Consider the following 12,672-nt stretch of genomic DNA (forward strand, 5'->3'; position numbering starts at 1 on the left):
CCGCGTGAGTGTGCTGGCAGAGGAGGCAGGGAGCGGGGAGGGGAAGGGGACAGAGCTCACCCATGTTAATACCATCAGAGATCAAAGAACTTCTATTCATTGTATTCTGCTTGGTTTTTTTTTTTTTAACACTAGGACATTCAGCACCCTTGGAATCTAAAATTATGGAGCCAAGAATATCCTCACAGAAGGACATGCAAAGAGCAGATGACTTGCCTAGCTCATCAATGTTGGGGATTTTCAATCTCCTCAGGATTTTAAACAAAAGCACATGAGTCCAGACAAGGGGGCACCTGGACCTGGAAACCTCTCAGTTTATCGGGACCAAGGCTCAGGGATTTGGAAGGGAAAGAAGTATTACTTAAATACTATACCTTCCTAAAGGCCAAGGGGTCTTAGAGAATGAAGCCCAAATGGGGAATGGAGGAAGATCTAAGATGAGCTGCGGACAGCTGGATCTGCATGCATTTGGATCTGTGTGCCTTGTCTCTCCTTAGCTCAGCTATAAGGCTACGTCTTATGAAAAAAAAAGAGCATAGTAACTTAGATTTATTCCTGATAACAGTGTAACACATTTGTGTGCTTTTCATTTTTCCATGAAATGCTACTTTTTAACATTCAATTGGCAACTGTCCCTCCCAGTGAGCATGACATCCCAAGGTAATTTACGTTGCCTTCGTACTTCTGTCCAGTCTCTGGTCTAACTCTCTTCCAAAACCCAGGGCTGCCTCGGTCCTTGGCTTATCTTTTGTGACTGCCCAAGGGTGGGCTGTACCCCACTCATGTCACGTTCTGTCTGATAACGCTCAGTGAATCTCAGGGGTCAGGACCTTCAGTGCATCGTTTTTACCACATCATGCTTTCTTCCCCCAGAACAAGAAGACCTGACTTGGCACCGAGAAAGATGTGGCTTATTCAGACTCACATTTCTCAGCCTGGATAAAAATCTCACCAATGCATCGCACTCAAGGACTCTTTTTTTTCCCACATTGGCATTTGCAGAGTCTAATTTGACATGACCTGTGATGACAAAGGACACCATCATCTAGACTCTAGCTAACAGGAACAGGAAACCCATGAACTCTCCTGCTTTTCTGCCATGATCCTGAGTCATGTGGATGTGAGATCTGGCTGTGTCTAAAATGGGGAAGTGTCTAGAGATCGAAATATCTGGGGCTTGAGTCTTCAGACTTTCTGTTTTGAGATACTTAAATTCAGCCATCTGAGAAATGCTAATCCAACTTCAAGCAACCCATAAAGGTGATTCATCCTTTCTCTCCACGAACTCTGGGTTCAGGTGTATTTTGCAGTTCTGGATAATCTAGTGTAGGTGAGGAAGCTCACCCCAGCAGGGAAATGCTGACTTTGAAGAAAAACATCACATGTAGTGATGGGGACAGAATTTATCTCTAATCTATTTTTCAGGTTTTAAAAAAGACTGAATTAGGACCAACTTGATACATAAAGACATCATTACATGAACTTGAGGCTAATGTTTTTAACGAGTTTTGGACCATGCCTACTTTTTCAGAGATGAATTACAGAACAACCTCTGATTCCATAAAACTCTGAAATACCATTTTGGGGTAAAGGCCTTTAAAAAAGGAATCAGCAGGCTCTACACGACCTGCAGGCCCAGAACCGGCCACCTGTTGTTGTAAGCACTTCCCAGTGTATGAGCAGGAGAGAGTATCAAAAGGATGTGAAAACCCATGAAAACCAAGTAAGTATGGTTTCCACATTACGTAAACCTTTTAGCAAGTGGTGAAAACTTAGACCGAGACGACAATAAAGCAAACAAACAAACAAACAAACAGACAAAACCCCACTAGATTTGAAAGCAGGCAAGTAACAGCTTCCTGCTGGACTGGGAACGCTGGTTGGGTGTGCCTCCCTCTCAGTTTAGGGGAAAATGGATCAAGGAAATCTATGAGTTCAGTATTTCTGTTAAGCATGTCTTTCAGTTTACTTTCCTCTGTTCTTTATTTGACCTTTGCTGTAACTCCCCCCTGGCCCAGCCCAGTCTCCCCAGAAGAAAGCCGACACATTTCCGGAATAAGGACCATATCAAAGGCAGCATCTGCTTTGAAAAGCTCCCGTGAGGACTGCGAGAGGCAGCGCCCAAGAGATGCCCTGAGTCATCCCGCCTCGGACTTTCATAAAAGGGAGACTGCTGGTGGAAGGCAGGCGGCGGTCCCCCACGGCCGGCCGTCAGCCATGCACAGCCCTTGACTCGATTTAACTGAGGCTGGAAGGCAAGAGAGAGTTAGCGCAGGGGCGCAGGAGGCCAGCCCCACCAGAGTCTGGATAACTGGCCACTCGGGATTCTAGAAGGGTCCTGATCAATCACTGACGCCATCGCTCTCAAGTTACAGTTGAGGAAACCGCCCCCGCCCAGAGGGTCTGAGCCTCAGGCCAGAGCCAGGCTCTCCAGCCGTGCTGCGCCTTCCACACCCCACCATTCCAGCTCTTTAAGAGTCTGTCGCCTGTCAGCCACTGGGACGCCGCGAGCAGCTCGGAAGAAGTGAGTCCAGTCAAACCAACAGGTGGTTTCGTCAGCTAGGAGCGCCCATTCTCATGAGAGCAGGTTCCTTGGGTGAGAGCGCGGGTGCTCACGGGGCTCCCTTAGTGGGGCTCTTTCTCCTCTGCAGTGGCTCTGCCCTTCGGTTTTACCTTTCACTATGAGGAGAGTCTCGGTAGGAGTCAGGGGTTTCTCTGGCATGCCTGAGGAAGCTGTTACACTCGCGAGGGCCTCCCAGGCCATTGAGCCGTCCTCTCGGGCCCCCGGCCGGGCTGCTGTGCCTGCTGTTTTCCACGGATGACATCACGATCACAGAGTGGCTTTCGGAAAGGATGCTCTCGGTGTGGCCGTTGCTCCAGCTACAGAGGAAATGTGAAAGACACAGACACAGACACACACACACACACACACACACACACACACACACACACACATGTATATTTAAATTATATGCACAAATGGAAAGGAGAGGGCGCGACCTGACAAATCTTGCATGTGGCTGGTGCATCATTACTTTACTAGGACATTGCTTGTCTCAGAACAGAATTGCTACAAAGATGCTTGCTATAGACAGGATCCTTAGTTGGGCTTTGTAAGGATACACTTTATCTGTTCACATGTTCAACACACATTAACCAAAGGCCACTTTGCACTAAGTATTCTTAGGATCTCTCTGTTCTTGAGTGGCTGAGATGAAGGAAACACTGGCCTCATGGACTATGTTTGGGATTCTGCTGTTGCCCCTGGTAGCACACATTCAGACCACCAGGGCATTTGAGAATTTAGGGTTCGGTATTTAACAGATTCTCAAGTGCATATCCCAGAGCAAGCCAACCACTGGAAGAAGTCACCTTCTGAGCATTCTACAGCATCTGAGACAAGCTCTTCCCAGGACAGCAATCCTGCAAGTGGTCGGGCGCGAGAACAGACGATCTCTACAACGGGGAACAGCAGTCCTACAAGTTAGGGATGATTTCCCCTGATTTTGGTAATGGAAAAACTGAGGCTCAAATTCAACAGCAATTAAACAGCCGAGCCAGCTGCTGCCCAAAGTCTGTTTTTGTCCCATCTCATACTTTTACGGCACCTCATTGCCCCCTAATCTCCCGCCCGCTTTGGAGGCAGCGAGAGCACAAGGCAACGTGTAAAGATGGGTCCTGGGGGAAGCGCCGTGCCGTCTTCCATCCTCATACCTGTGACTAGGAGTCTGGGTGACCGTGGTGGAGTGATGAGCCGTCGAAGTATAGTGGCTGGTGGAAAAAGACGTCTCCGCCTCTCTCTCAACAATGTGCTCACTAGAGATGACGTTTTTAGATACGTATTGCTGGAGAAACAAAGAGACACGGCTTGAAGATTCAGGGAAATCAAAACACTGCCACTGTCGCAAACACACAGTCCACTCCCGTGCACATGCCTCGTAATATGTCCTGTTTCTCCAGCGGCCAGGTGGCAAAGCCTATGCTGGCTACCGTAGTCTTTAGATTAGTTACACGGGGTTGAGGAATCACTCTCTGGATGTGCACATGGTGCAGGTCCTACCATCACAGCTGCATTTTATCAGAAACAGACCTGTGTCTTCTGCTTCCAGTTGATAGCACGGCAAGAATGCAACACAAATGTCTCTCCAGTACTTATTTTTGTAATGGTTGCTGCCAAGCCAAAGACAACTAACAGATATTTGAGTGAAACAAAAGCACACAGATGGTTTATCTTATTTCAAATTTTAAGTCATTAGATGAAATAACAACAAAAAAACCCCCTCTATATTTTGGATCTATTTTTCTCTCAGTTTCCCAGGGCCCATGTTGCTCGAATGCTATCAGAGACATTTTTAACTTGTTGTCCGTGGTAAGACCGACAGGGCTACTGAGAGACGTGAAGGACTTAAAACGGTTGTCAAGGTTACACATTTTGACAAAACACATGATAGAGGGCCTTATATTTTGTGCAAATAGATTCTATTTTGTTTTCACCACCAAATCACAGCAGCTATTGCTGCCTTTTATTAGTGAGAGAGGGACATTTTAAAATTGCCTTTTAAACCCCATTAGTATTTCCACTGACTGGAGTTAAATTACAGGAAAAGGCACAGGCAGGAACAGTCTGAGATGAAATAAGGGTGCTTTATAATCTGATGGGTTTTGGGCTCTAAGAGAGTCCATATATTCATGGAACCCCCCCTCCCCGCAAAAAAGCAACTTGAATTATGCTTGAATTATATCTGTTTCTCTTAGTGGAAAGGTTTCTCCATGTGGATCTTTGCTTTAAGGAAAAGATGGTGTTGTCACGTGCAATGAGCCATCTCTAGTCTGTGTACCAAACGACTCTTGCTCCTTGGAAGGCAATGTAAACTCAGAGAATCTAATGAAAATAATATTTAACAATTATACAATACTCACTAAATGCCCCTGGCTAAGTGTTTCTGTTTTGTTTTGTTTTAAGAACAGATTTGGTGGGGGGTGATTACGTTTATTTATTTTTATTTATTTATTTTTAAGTGGAGGTACTGGGGATTGAACCCAGGACCTCATGCATGCTAAGCACATACCTTACCACTGAGCTATACCCTCCCCCACAAGAATTTATACAGATTATTTTTTTAATGCCCACAAGAACTTTGCGACATAGGTATTATTTTTAGGGCTGTTTTCATAATGAGGAAATAAGGTTTAGAAAAGCTAGAGTTCACAGCCACAGGGCTTGAGCTGTGATTGGAATCCAGGCAGTCGCTCTGCCTCCTGTGTATTGTAACATACAAAGTGACAGATTAGAGGTGTGTTAGCAGTGAACGCATTTATCAACCGTGCAGCGCACTCTGCTGAGCACACTGGTAGGGGAGGAAAGCAGCAGAGGATGTTAACAGACCAGCACCTGACAGTCTCCTGTAGGTCTTCCCTATAAGGCTTGCTAATGGTTGAGCAACCGGCAACCCTGAACTTGGGTCTTTGATGTATTTGCCTCCCAGAAAATACATCTCAGCCTGTAAAAAGCCAAACATCAGAGGGCGATGGAGAAAAACGGTAGTGGATTAGGAAGTGGAATATTCCAGAGCCAGGAAAGCTGAATCCAGCTCTGCTCTGGTCCTTATCTGTTAAAAAGGGAGTTTTTGGAAGGCCTCTCTAAAGACTCTCAGAATTGAATATTTTATGACTTCATTATATTTAAAAGTTGAATGTGTAGTAAGTTTTTAAGAAATAGATACTTGAATGTGGAAGGATATATTTCATCTGCAGGGTTGAGGATCATGTCGAAAGAGGGAGTCAGGAAGTGTTAAATTCTTCTAGTTTGGCTACTGAGGGGCCAGTCTGATAAGTGCCTTGGCCCTTTCACGCCCTGATTTCTCCTCTTGGAAATCAGAATCAGTAAAGCAAAATGCCTCGAACAAAAAAAAATCACTCCAGAGTCTTTAGTCCAGTCACAGTGCTGATCAGCAGTAGACTGGAGTCACCTTCATTTCCAAATTATTAAAAAAAATTTTTTTCCTTATGATTCTTGTATCATGAATTTTATTATTTTTCCGTTCTTTCTTCCCATTGTGGTTTCCCTGCAGAACCAACCCAACATTATTATTCCCACCCCTTAATGAACACTTTCTAAGAGAAAATGGGCTGGTGTGACAGTCACCAAACCCACTTTCAAACGTGTTCCCATTATTTTCTCTGGCGAAATCTTGGATTCCTGGAAGCCCTGGTGATTAATGGCAGCAGCTAAGAGGCTGAGAGCTTTAGAAAATAAACCTCAAGGTGCCTGAACAGAGGAGACACGCGGAGCTTTCCCACGGGCCAGCATCAACGTACATTCACCAGCTGAACGTTCTCGGGGGGCGGGTTCGGGTGGTGAGGCCCGTTCGCCATGTTCACCATGTTGTTTCGTTCGGACCGAAGACTCTGCCGAAGCCGGTCATGAAGCTTTTTCCGCTGTTTCCTGGACAGGGAAAAAAAGGAGCATTTATTTGTTCGATTATGTATGTTTTTCAGTACAGTCAATTCTTCATTCTCTCAACACAAAACTCAAGGCAGTGGATTGGTGGTGAGGGAGGCAGAGGGCCTGCCACTCCAGCTCGGAAGTGGAGTCACCCATCCTTAGCAAATAGATTTCAGAAGGCAAATGGGATGCTTACAGAAACTTAAGTGGACTGCTGAGAGATAAGGGGAAAAAAAAAATAAGAAAGAAAAAGACCAGACAAGTCAAGTGGATATTTGGCTAAAACCCCAACTTTCCTAATCAATCCATCTCTGCTTGAGCCCTGCAGATGGTTTTGTCTTTGCTAACAGTTCACGCTCTGCAGTTGATAAGACTCATCTCATTTATAGACTTGCCTGCCTGTGTGTCTCTTAAGAAAACACAGTTAGCTTTGAATCTGTCTGTCATACATGCTGTGTGTGAGTGTATAGATAGCATCATACATGAGTGAAGGCGTGCACCTATTTTTCCAATTGGTTTTGGCACAATGATAACATGACCCTACCCTAGTACCACTGTTTCATGTGACTGGGTAGTGAAGATTGCAATACTGAGATTGAAATATTGAGATCGTCTCACAAGGTGGATTCTGTGAAGGCTGCTGTGTCTCCATGCCTTGCTCAGTGCTGGCAACATGCTAAATCCTGGGGCATTAAGAAAATGTCACCTGTGCCCTTGCTTTGGTGGCATAAAAACACATTGCCTTTGTTGCTCTATGCAACATTCGGGTCCTAGGAATACTCCCATGGTTAGTTTTGGCAAGAGCGTTTATGCCACGAAGAGACAAAACAAAACTGGTAACATTATTTCAGACTTGAAGTGGAAGCTGTATGTACGAGGGGCAAGTGAAAGGAATTTGTGTCAGACAGTCGTCGTCTTTGTTAAAATGGACCCGGCTTAAAGGACCCAGAAAGGGAACACAAATCTGTTGTAATGTTTTCTCTTTTATTCTTTCAAAGCAAGTTTCACTTGATTCTCCTCCCAGGAGGTTCTTTCTGTAATCTCACACTTTGAGAGCATTTGAACTCGTAACCTAGTTAAATGGAACTGAAAAATAATCGTGATGCCGTTTTAAAAAACCCCAGAACCCTGTATTTCAAACACCACCAAGTGTTTCCTTTGTCTCCTAAGTGTGAGCTGGAACGTGTCCTCAGCAGCGATAGGACGAGCTCACCTGTAGCACCTACCCCGCTCCCCTCAGGGTGCACCCACACCCACAGACACCCGCATGTGGGTCCCTATGCAATCCTGCCCCTCCAACCCTTTCTTCAGTCCGGGGGCTGGGGTCCACTATCAGAAGTCCTCCGAACGTTTTCACACAAACAGGCAAAGCTTTCTAACGGATGTGATTAGGAAAGGTCCTCGACGTTTGAGAGAAAAAATATGGGCTCCTCCTCCTCCCTTTTCTCCCCCAAGACTGGACTGCGGAGCCTGGATTCTGCAAAGCCCTCGGCGGCTGGGCTGTGTGTGCGCGGAGGGGAGAGGAGGCGGGGAGGAGGAAGTTTACTTGGTCTTGCAGTAGGCCACCACACACATGATGCCGACCACAAGCAGGGCGATGCAGATGCCGGTGATGGTCAGGACTCGCTTCTGGTAGAGCTCCTCCGCCTCTGGAAAGGGATGAGAGCAGATGTCACCACAGTCCCCGCCCCGTGCCGGCACTGACAGCTGAACAGCTGGCATGCTGCACTGCCCATGTTCACAAGGAAATACACACGGGACAATTCATGACTTTTGCAGACATACTTAAGGTACAATCTACTCTGCATTACATTTTAGACATAAAACAGCAAAGCCCGTTGAGGGAGGGCATTTATAATTAAAAAAACATGATATTATTAAGTTAATTATATATATAGGCATTAAACTGGCAAATCATTAACATGAATTATAAAATAACTATTTGGTTAAAACTGTCTTTTTTTATTTAAAAAAAAAATCTCTCGCAAAGACAACAGGAATCGAGGCCAATAAAAGGAGCTGGAATTGGCACCACTGGGACCCTCCCCTCCCCCTTCCTCCCTTCTGCCCATCGTTTCATCTTCGCAGGCCCTCCCCAGCCCACCCACCCGAGCCTCTTCTGTTTCCCAGCTATTTTATATTCCCGTGGTCTTTACAAAGAGCCACTTCTAACGTAAAAAAGTAAACTCAAAGACATCAGCAAACATGAGCTTGACTTGTAGTTAGCAACAAAACTGAGGCAGGATCCCCATGATTTGACAGTAAAACGTGAACATGAGCAACATGACATGGAATAGCGGGGCACTGTATCAGAGAAAAACCAGTGCGACTTGGGGAGAGCCCTGGACCCTGATGAAGCTTTGTCCTTTGAGGAACAATTACTATTACTTCACCGGTTGTACTCAGAGACCTGATTTTTTTTTGCAATAAAACACCACCAGCACAAATGATACACGATTAGGAATGGACTGTACATTCCTGCACTGACCCACCTGGCAAATTAGCTGATGTAGGTTGCACTCAGGTAAGTGTGATGCTTAGAACTTTCAGGTGAAGGTACTACTGTACCCCGAATGTAACTGGTTTCGTATTCATGGAAGGCTTTCAATTTCTAAGCTAGCTTTTGAAGGGCAGATAACTTGATTATATTCTGGTAGGTCGGGTTCTTAACGAGACTGGCTGATTGAATAGAGAACCTGACCCCCTTAGGAACTAGGCTTCTAACCAATCCAATCACACTTCTTGGGAGAAATTCACAAGTTCAAGGACAAGAGGAACTCGACCAGTTCATCATAAGCGATGTACGCTGTAACTGCTATGATGATGAACAAACCGGTCGAGAACTGGGGGTTGTTTTCCACACGAAGGTCTCTTATCTGCAAATCAACATGGGGCCTTCTGGAACCTTTTCAACGTACATTTTCTGTCTCAGTAACACCACCTTTTTTTTTTCTCTCTCTCTCTCCCTGCTGAGCAAGGGCAAGTCGCAAGAAGTCTTCTTGCAATGAAAAAGTGCAACGTAATTTCTGTGATACAGTAGACTTTATCCTTAAACAAACCATTTCCTACAAGCCAAGCCCATGGTAATCAAATTCCAGTTAACAGGTCAGGAACATTGTCAAATCAAATTAATAGAGCACTGATTATTCACAGGAGGAGGAGGAGAAAGAAGTCAGCGGGTAAAAAGACCAGAATGCCTCAGAGATCATACAAAAACAAATCAAAAGGGTTGGAAGTGGAAAGGAAAACAAACCAAGAAGACAGACAGACTGACAGAATAATGGAGAGAGATCGGGGGTGGGGCGGGGGAGAGTCAGGTAGGAGGGAAAACAAGGTTAAAAAGTGAAGGAGGAGCCATCTGAAGTTCCTGGCCCAGCATGCCTGATACTAAGGGAGGAAAAAATAAATACATGAAAGAAAAAGCAGAAGGGGGAAATGCCGGGGTGGGAAGAAGAGGTGGATGCAGATTTGGAAGGGCGAGCCCATACAGCATAACTCCTAACCTAGGCTGACGGTCACGTGGAAGCCACAATTAGGGAGCAAAGCAGCTGGTGCACTGCGGGGGCGACAACGGACCAGGAGGCGGAGAGCGGTGTCACATAGTTCTGTGCCGCAAAAGTTAAATGAGGACGTGGCGTGTGAAGGCTCACCAGTTAATTGCTAGTGTCTGCTGCTCATCTCCCCTCCCCCTCCCCGCCCTAAAGCCACAGGACAGGGAATTAAGTATCATAAGGTGTCCATCTCTGAGCTGATGCCGCGGGGACTCCACCTTGACTTGGCATCCGGGTCAGTTTCTAGCACTAAGTCTAAGCTGCAAAGGCATCACTCTCCTGGCCCTTCTCCGGGAATGCAGGATGCAGAGCAGGGATCCTTTGCTTGTGATGAACTGGCTAAGAAACAGGAGTGTGAAAGTATCATCGCCCAGAAAATGGAAGACCCTGCTCTAGGTCTTTCACTTTATTTTTTCTTCTTTTAAATCAGGAAGCACCTGATAGTCGCCTTCTCAGTCTATCTTTAGAAAAAAATCGGGAAATTGCTTCTGCCAACTACAAAAAAGACCTACCCAAGGGCTGAAGGGGGAAGGCATCGTGTCTCTCAGGGATTTTTGGACAAGTGTTTTGGTGGCTGTTAATCATAAAAGAACAGACTGACTTGGGTGAGTGAACAAACTTGACGACTTGCCCATTCTTCCTAGGTTTTGTCAAAGACACCCATTTTCCAGGAAAATCAGTCCTGGGAATAGAAAGGCAGTCCAGTAAAGGCCAAAGGGCGAAACACAAATGGCAAAGAGGAACCAATTAGAGTCAAGGCTCACGGATCACAGGTGTGGGTTAGGATGTGGGTCAGGACCGAATGCCTTAAATGTTTCTCAGCTAAATTTCTATGTGATTTCCCAATTGTTTACTAGATCAGGTGACCCTCACAATATGTGTTCAAATAGAAACATTTGATGGACAATAATATAAACAATGTTTCTTTTTAAAAACCTCTTATTTTCTCCCTTATTTTTTTCCCTAGTGTGAAGGGCCAACAGAACAGAAGCAAATTAGAGGCAGCACTGATAGAAAGAATCCACTAATCCCATTGGTGGATCTGCCTTAATAAGTGAAAACATTTCTGGGGCTTTACAGTTTGGCTGGGCGAATTAAAGTCAATCAGATCAACACGTTTTTCAGACTGGTCTGGCCAGGCCAAGAGACAGAGGCCTTGGCGTCTCTATTTTAATGAATTTTAAGTTCTAATTTTCCTTAAAGATGGAACATTCTGGCTAGCTGGGGACTGTGGACCCTCTGGAATGTTTGTTCTTAAGAGGTGTGTTGTTCGTACACGGTGCCTGAATGAACTCTTCATATATTCCTGAGGGCGGTCATACCTCTGAACTCTGCATCACCCTACTTCGCTGGCTGGGAATAGCAATATTAAATTCAATCATTATACCTTAAAGTGATAAAGCAGGAAAGATGCTGTTAGGGAGAAGAGGGAAGGTGATGATAGAATGTTTTCTTCCCTGCAGGTAAGGACAGTAAGCCTTTTTAGTAGGGGATCATTTCTATCTCAAGAGAAGTAACCTGAATAGTTACCTTGCCTCACATAGACCACCTGCCACCCGCGGGATGGTGGTGGGATCCCCTCTCACTCCTGAGTGACGTTCTCTCACGTGCAAAGGACCACTCACATTCACGTGGGGGTTTTCCCATCAAATGAATGGTTTTCTCTTGGAAATGTTTTCTTGGGGGGAGGGCGGAATGGGCAATTAATTGAGTTTCTGTAACTGATGGAGTTTCCAACAGCCTCATTTTACAAAAATTATGGAAAGCACATTAGGGGTAGATGGTGATGCTGGCATCCAAAAGCTGGAGGCAGCATTCAGGAAGCCCAGGGGCCTGCACTGAGATGCCTCTGGGAGGAAAGAATGCCTTCCCCTTCCTCCCAAGGCTGGCCTTTTCTCCCAACAATGTAGGATGAAGGCCTTCCAACAAAGGATACCCCCAATTCACACGCTTGCACATAGGAGGTAGTTCACATTTCCAGTGTGAGAATTTCTATGTGGTTACTTGTTGGGATAATCTTAGCGACTCTAGTTTAATCCTATTAGCACTGGGATTTCCAACGGAAGTAACACAAGGCTTGTTTCTTTCTATTTTCTATTTCCTGGCTCATAAGATAATGAATTTGACCAGAACAGTGCTTGAATATCTCTGGAAAATCAGAGTCATTCAAGTCTATGCATATAATATTATCTTGCAACATATGTGCTTTCTATGTTCCTATATTAATAGGTGACTTTTACATTGTATGTCAAACTCCCGTTAGCCTAAGATGTGGAGTGTTTTTAAGCTGATGTATTCAAAGCTTCTGTTTGCCCTCAGGTCCCCGGTGTGGTTCCTCCTTAGAGCCTCATGCACCACTCCAACTTACCCCAGCTCTGAAATAACAGCCTGGCCAGATCCAATCAGTGGGTCAAGGAGCACGGGGTATGTGTGCATTCGCAGCAGGTAAGGTGGTTTTAAACTCTAAGTGAAACTTGGGAGTCTACAAGCTGCTGCGCTCAGTCCCAATGTCGGTCAACTAACCATAGATTGAAAGCAGAGAAATCATTGTTATGGCTGTATGACCCCTTCTAAAGAGAAAGGAAATTAGTTAGGAACTGAAAGGGAAGAGTAGACAGGGAGAAAGAGGTTTCAGCTCATAGGCTCTAAATTCTGCAGGCTACAAGGAATGATGAT

At 45.3% G+C, this 12,672-nt stretch overlaps 1 protein-coding gene across 8 annotated transcripts in view; it reads right to left on the minus strand.

Moving 5' to 3' along the window:
- NRG1 (neuregulin 1) overlaps window positions 1–12,672 on the minus strand; it is an 885,407-nt gene that overhangs the window by 830 nt on the left and 871,905 nt on the right. For 5 of the 8 annotated variants that reach the window (XM_072950309.1, XM_072950308.1, XM_072950312.1 and 2 more), the window contains 4 exons: window positions 7,992–8,094; window positions 6,319–6,445; window positions 3,715–3,845; window positions 2,674–2,880 (listed from right to left, as the gene is read on the minus strand). In XM_072950309.1, coding sequence (XP_072806410.1) covers window positions 2,674–2,880; window positions 3,715–3,845; window positions 6,319–6,445; window positions 7,992–8,094 — 568 coding nt within the window. Of the gene's footprint in view, window positions 1–374; window positions 517–2,673; window positions 2,881–3,714; window positions 3,846–6,318; window positions 6,446–7,991; window positions 8,095–12,672 lie in introns of all 8 variants that reach the window. The other 3 variants (XM_072950314.1, XM_072950313.1, XM_072950310.1) reach the window with 1 other exon arrangement.

This window comes from Vicugna pacos, chromosome 26 (genome assembly GCF_048564905.1).
Source record: "Vicugna pacos chromosome 26, VicPac4, whole genome shotgun sequence".
NCBI classification, from domain to species: Eukaryota; Metazoa; Chordata; class Mammalia; order Artiodactyla; family Camelidae; genus Vicugna; species Vicugna pacos.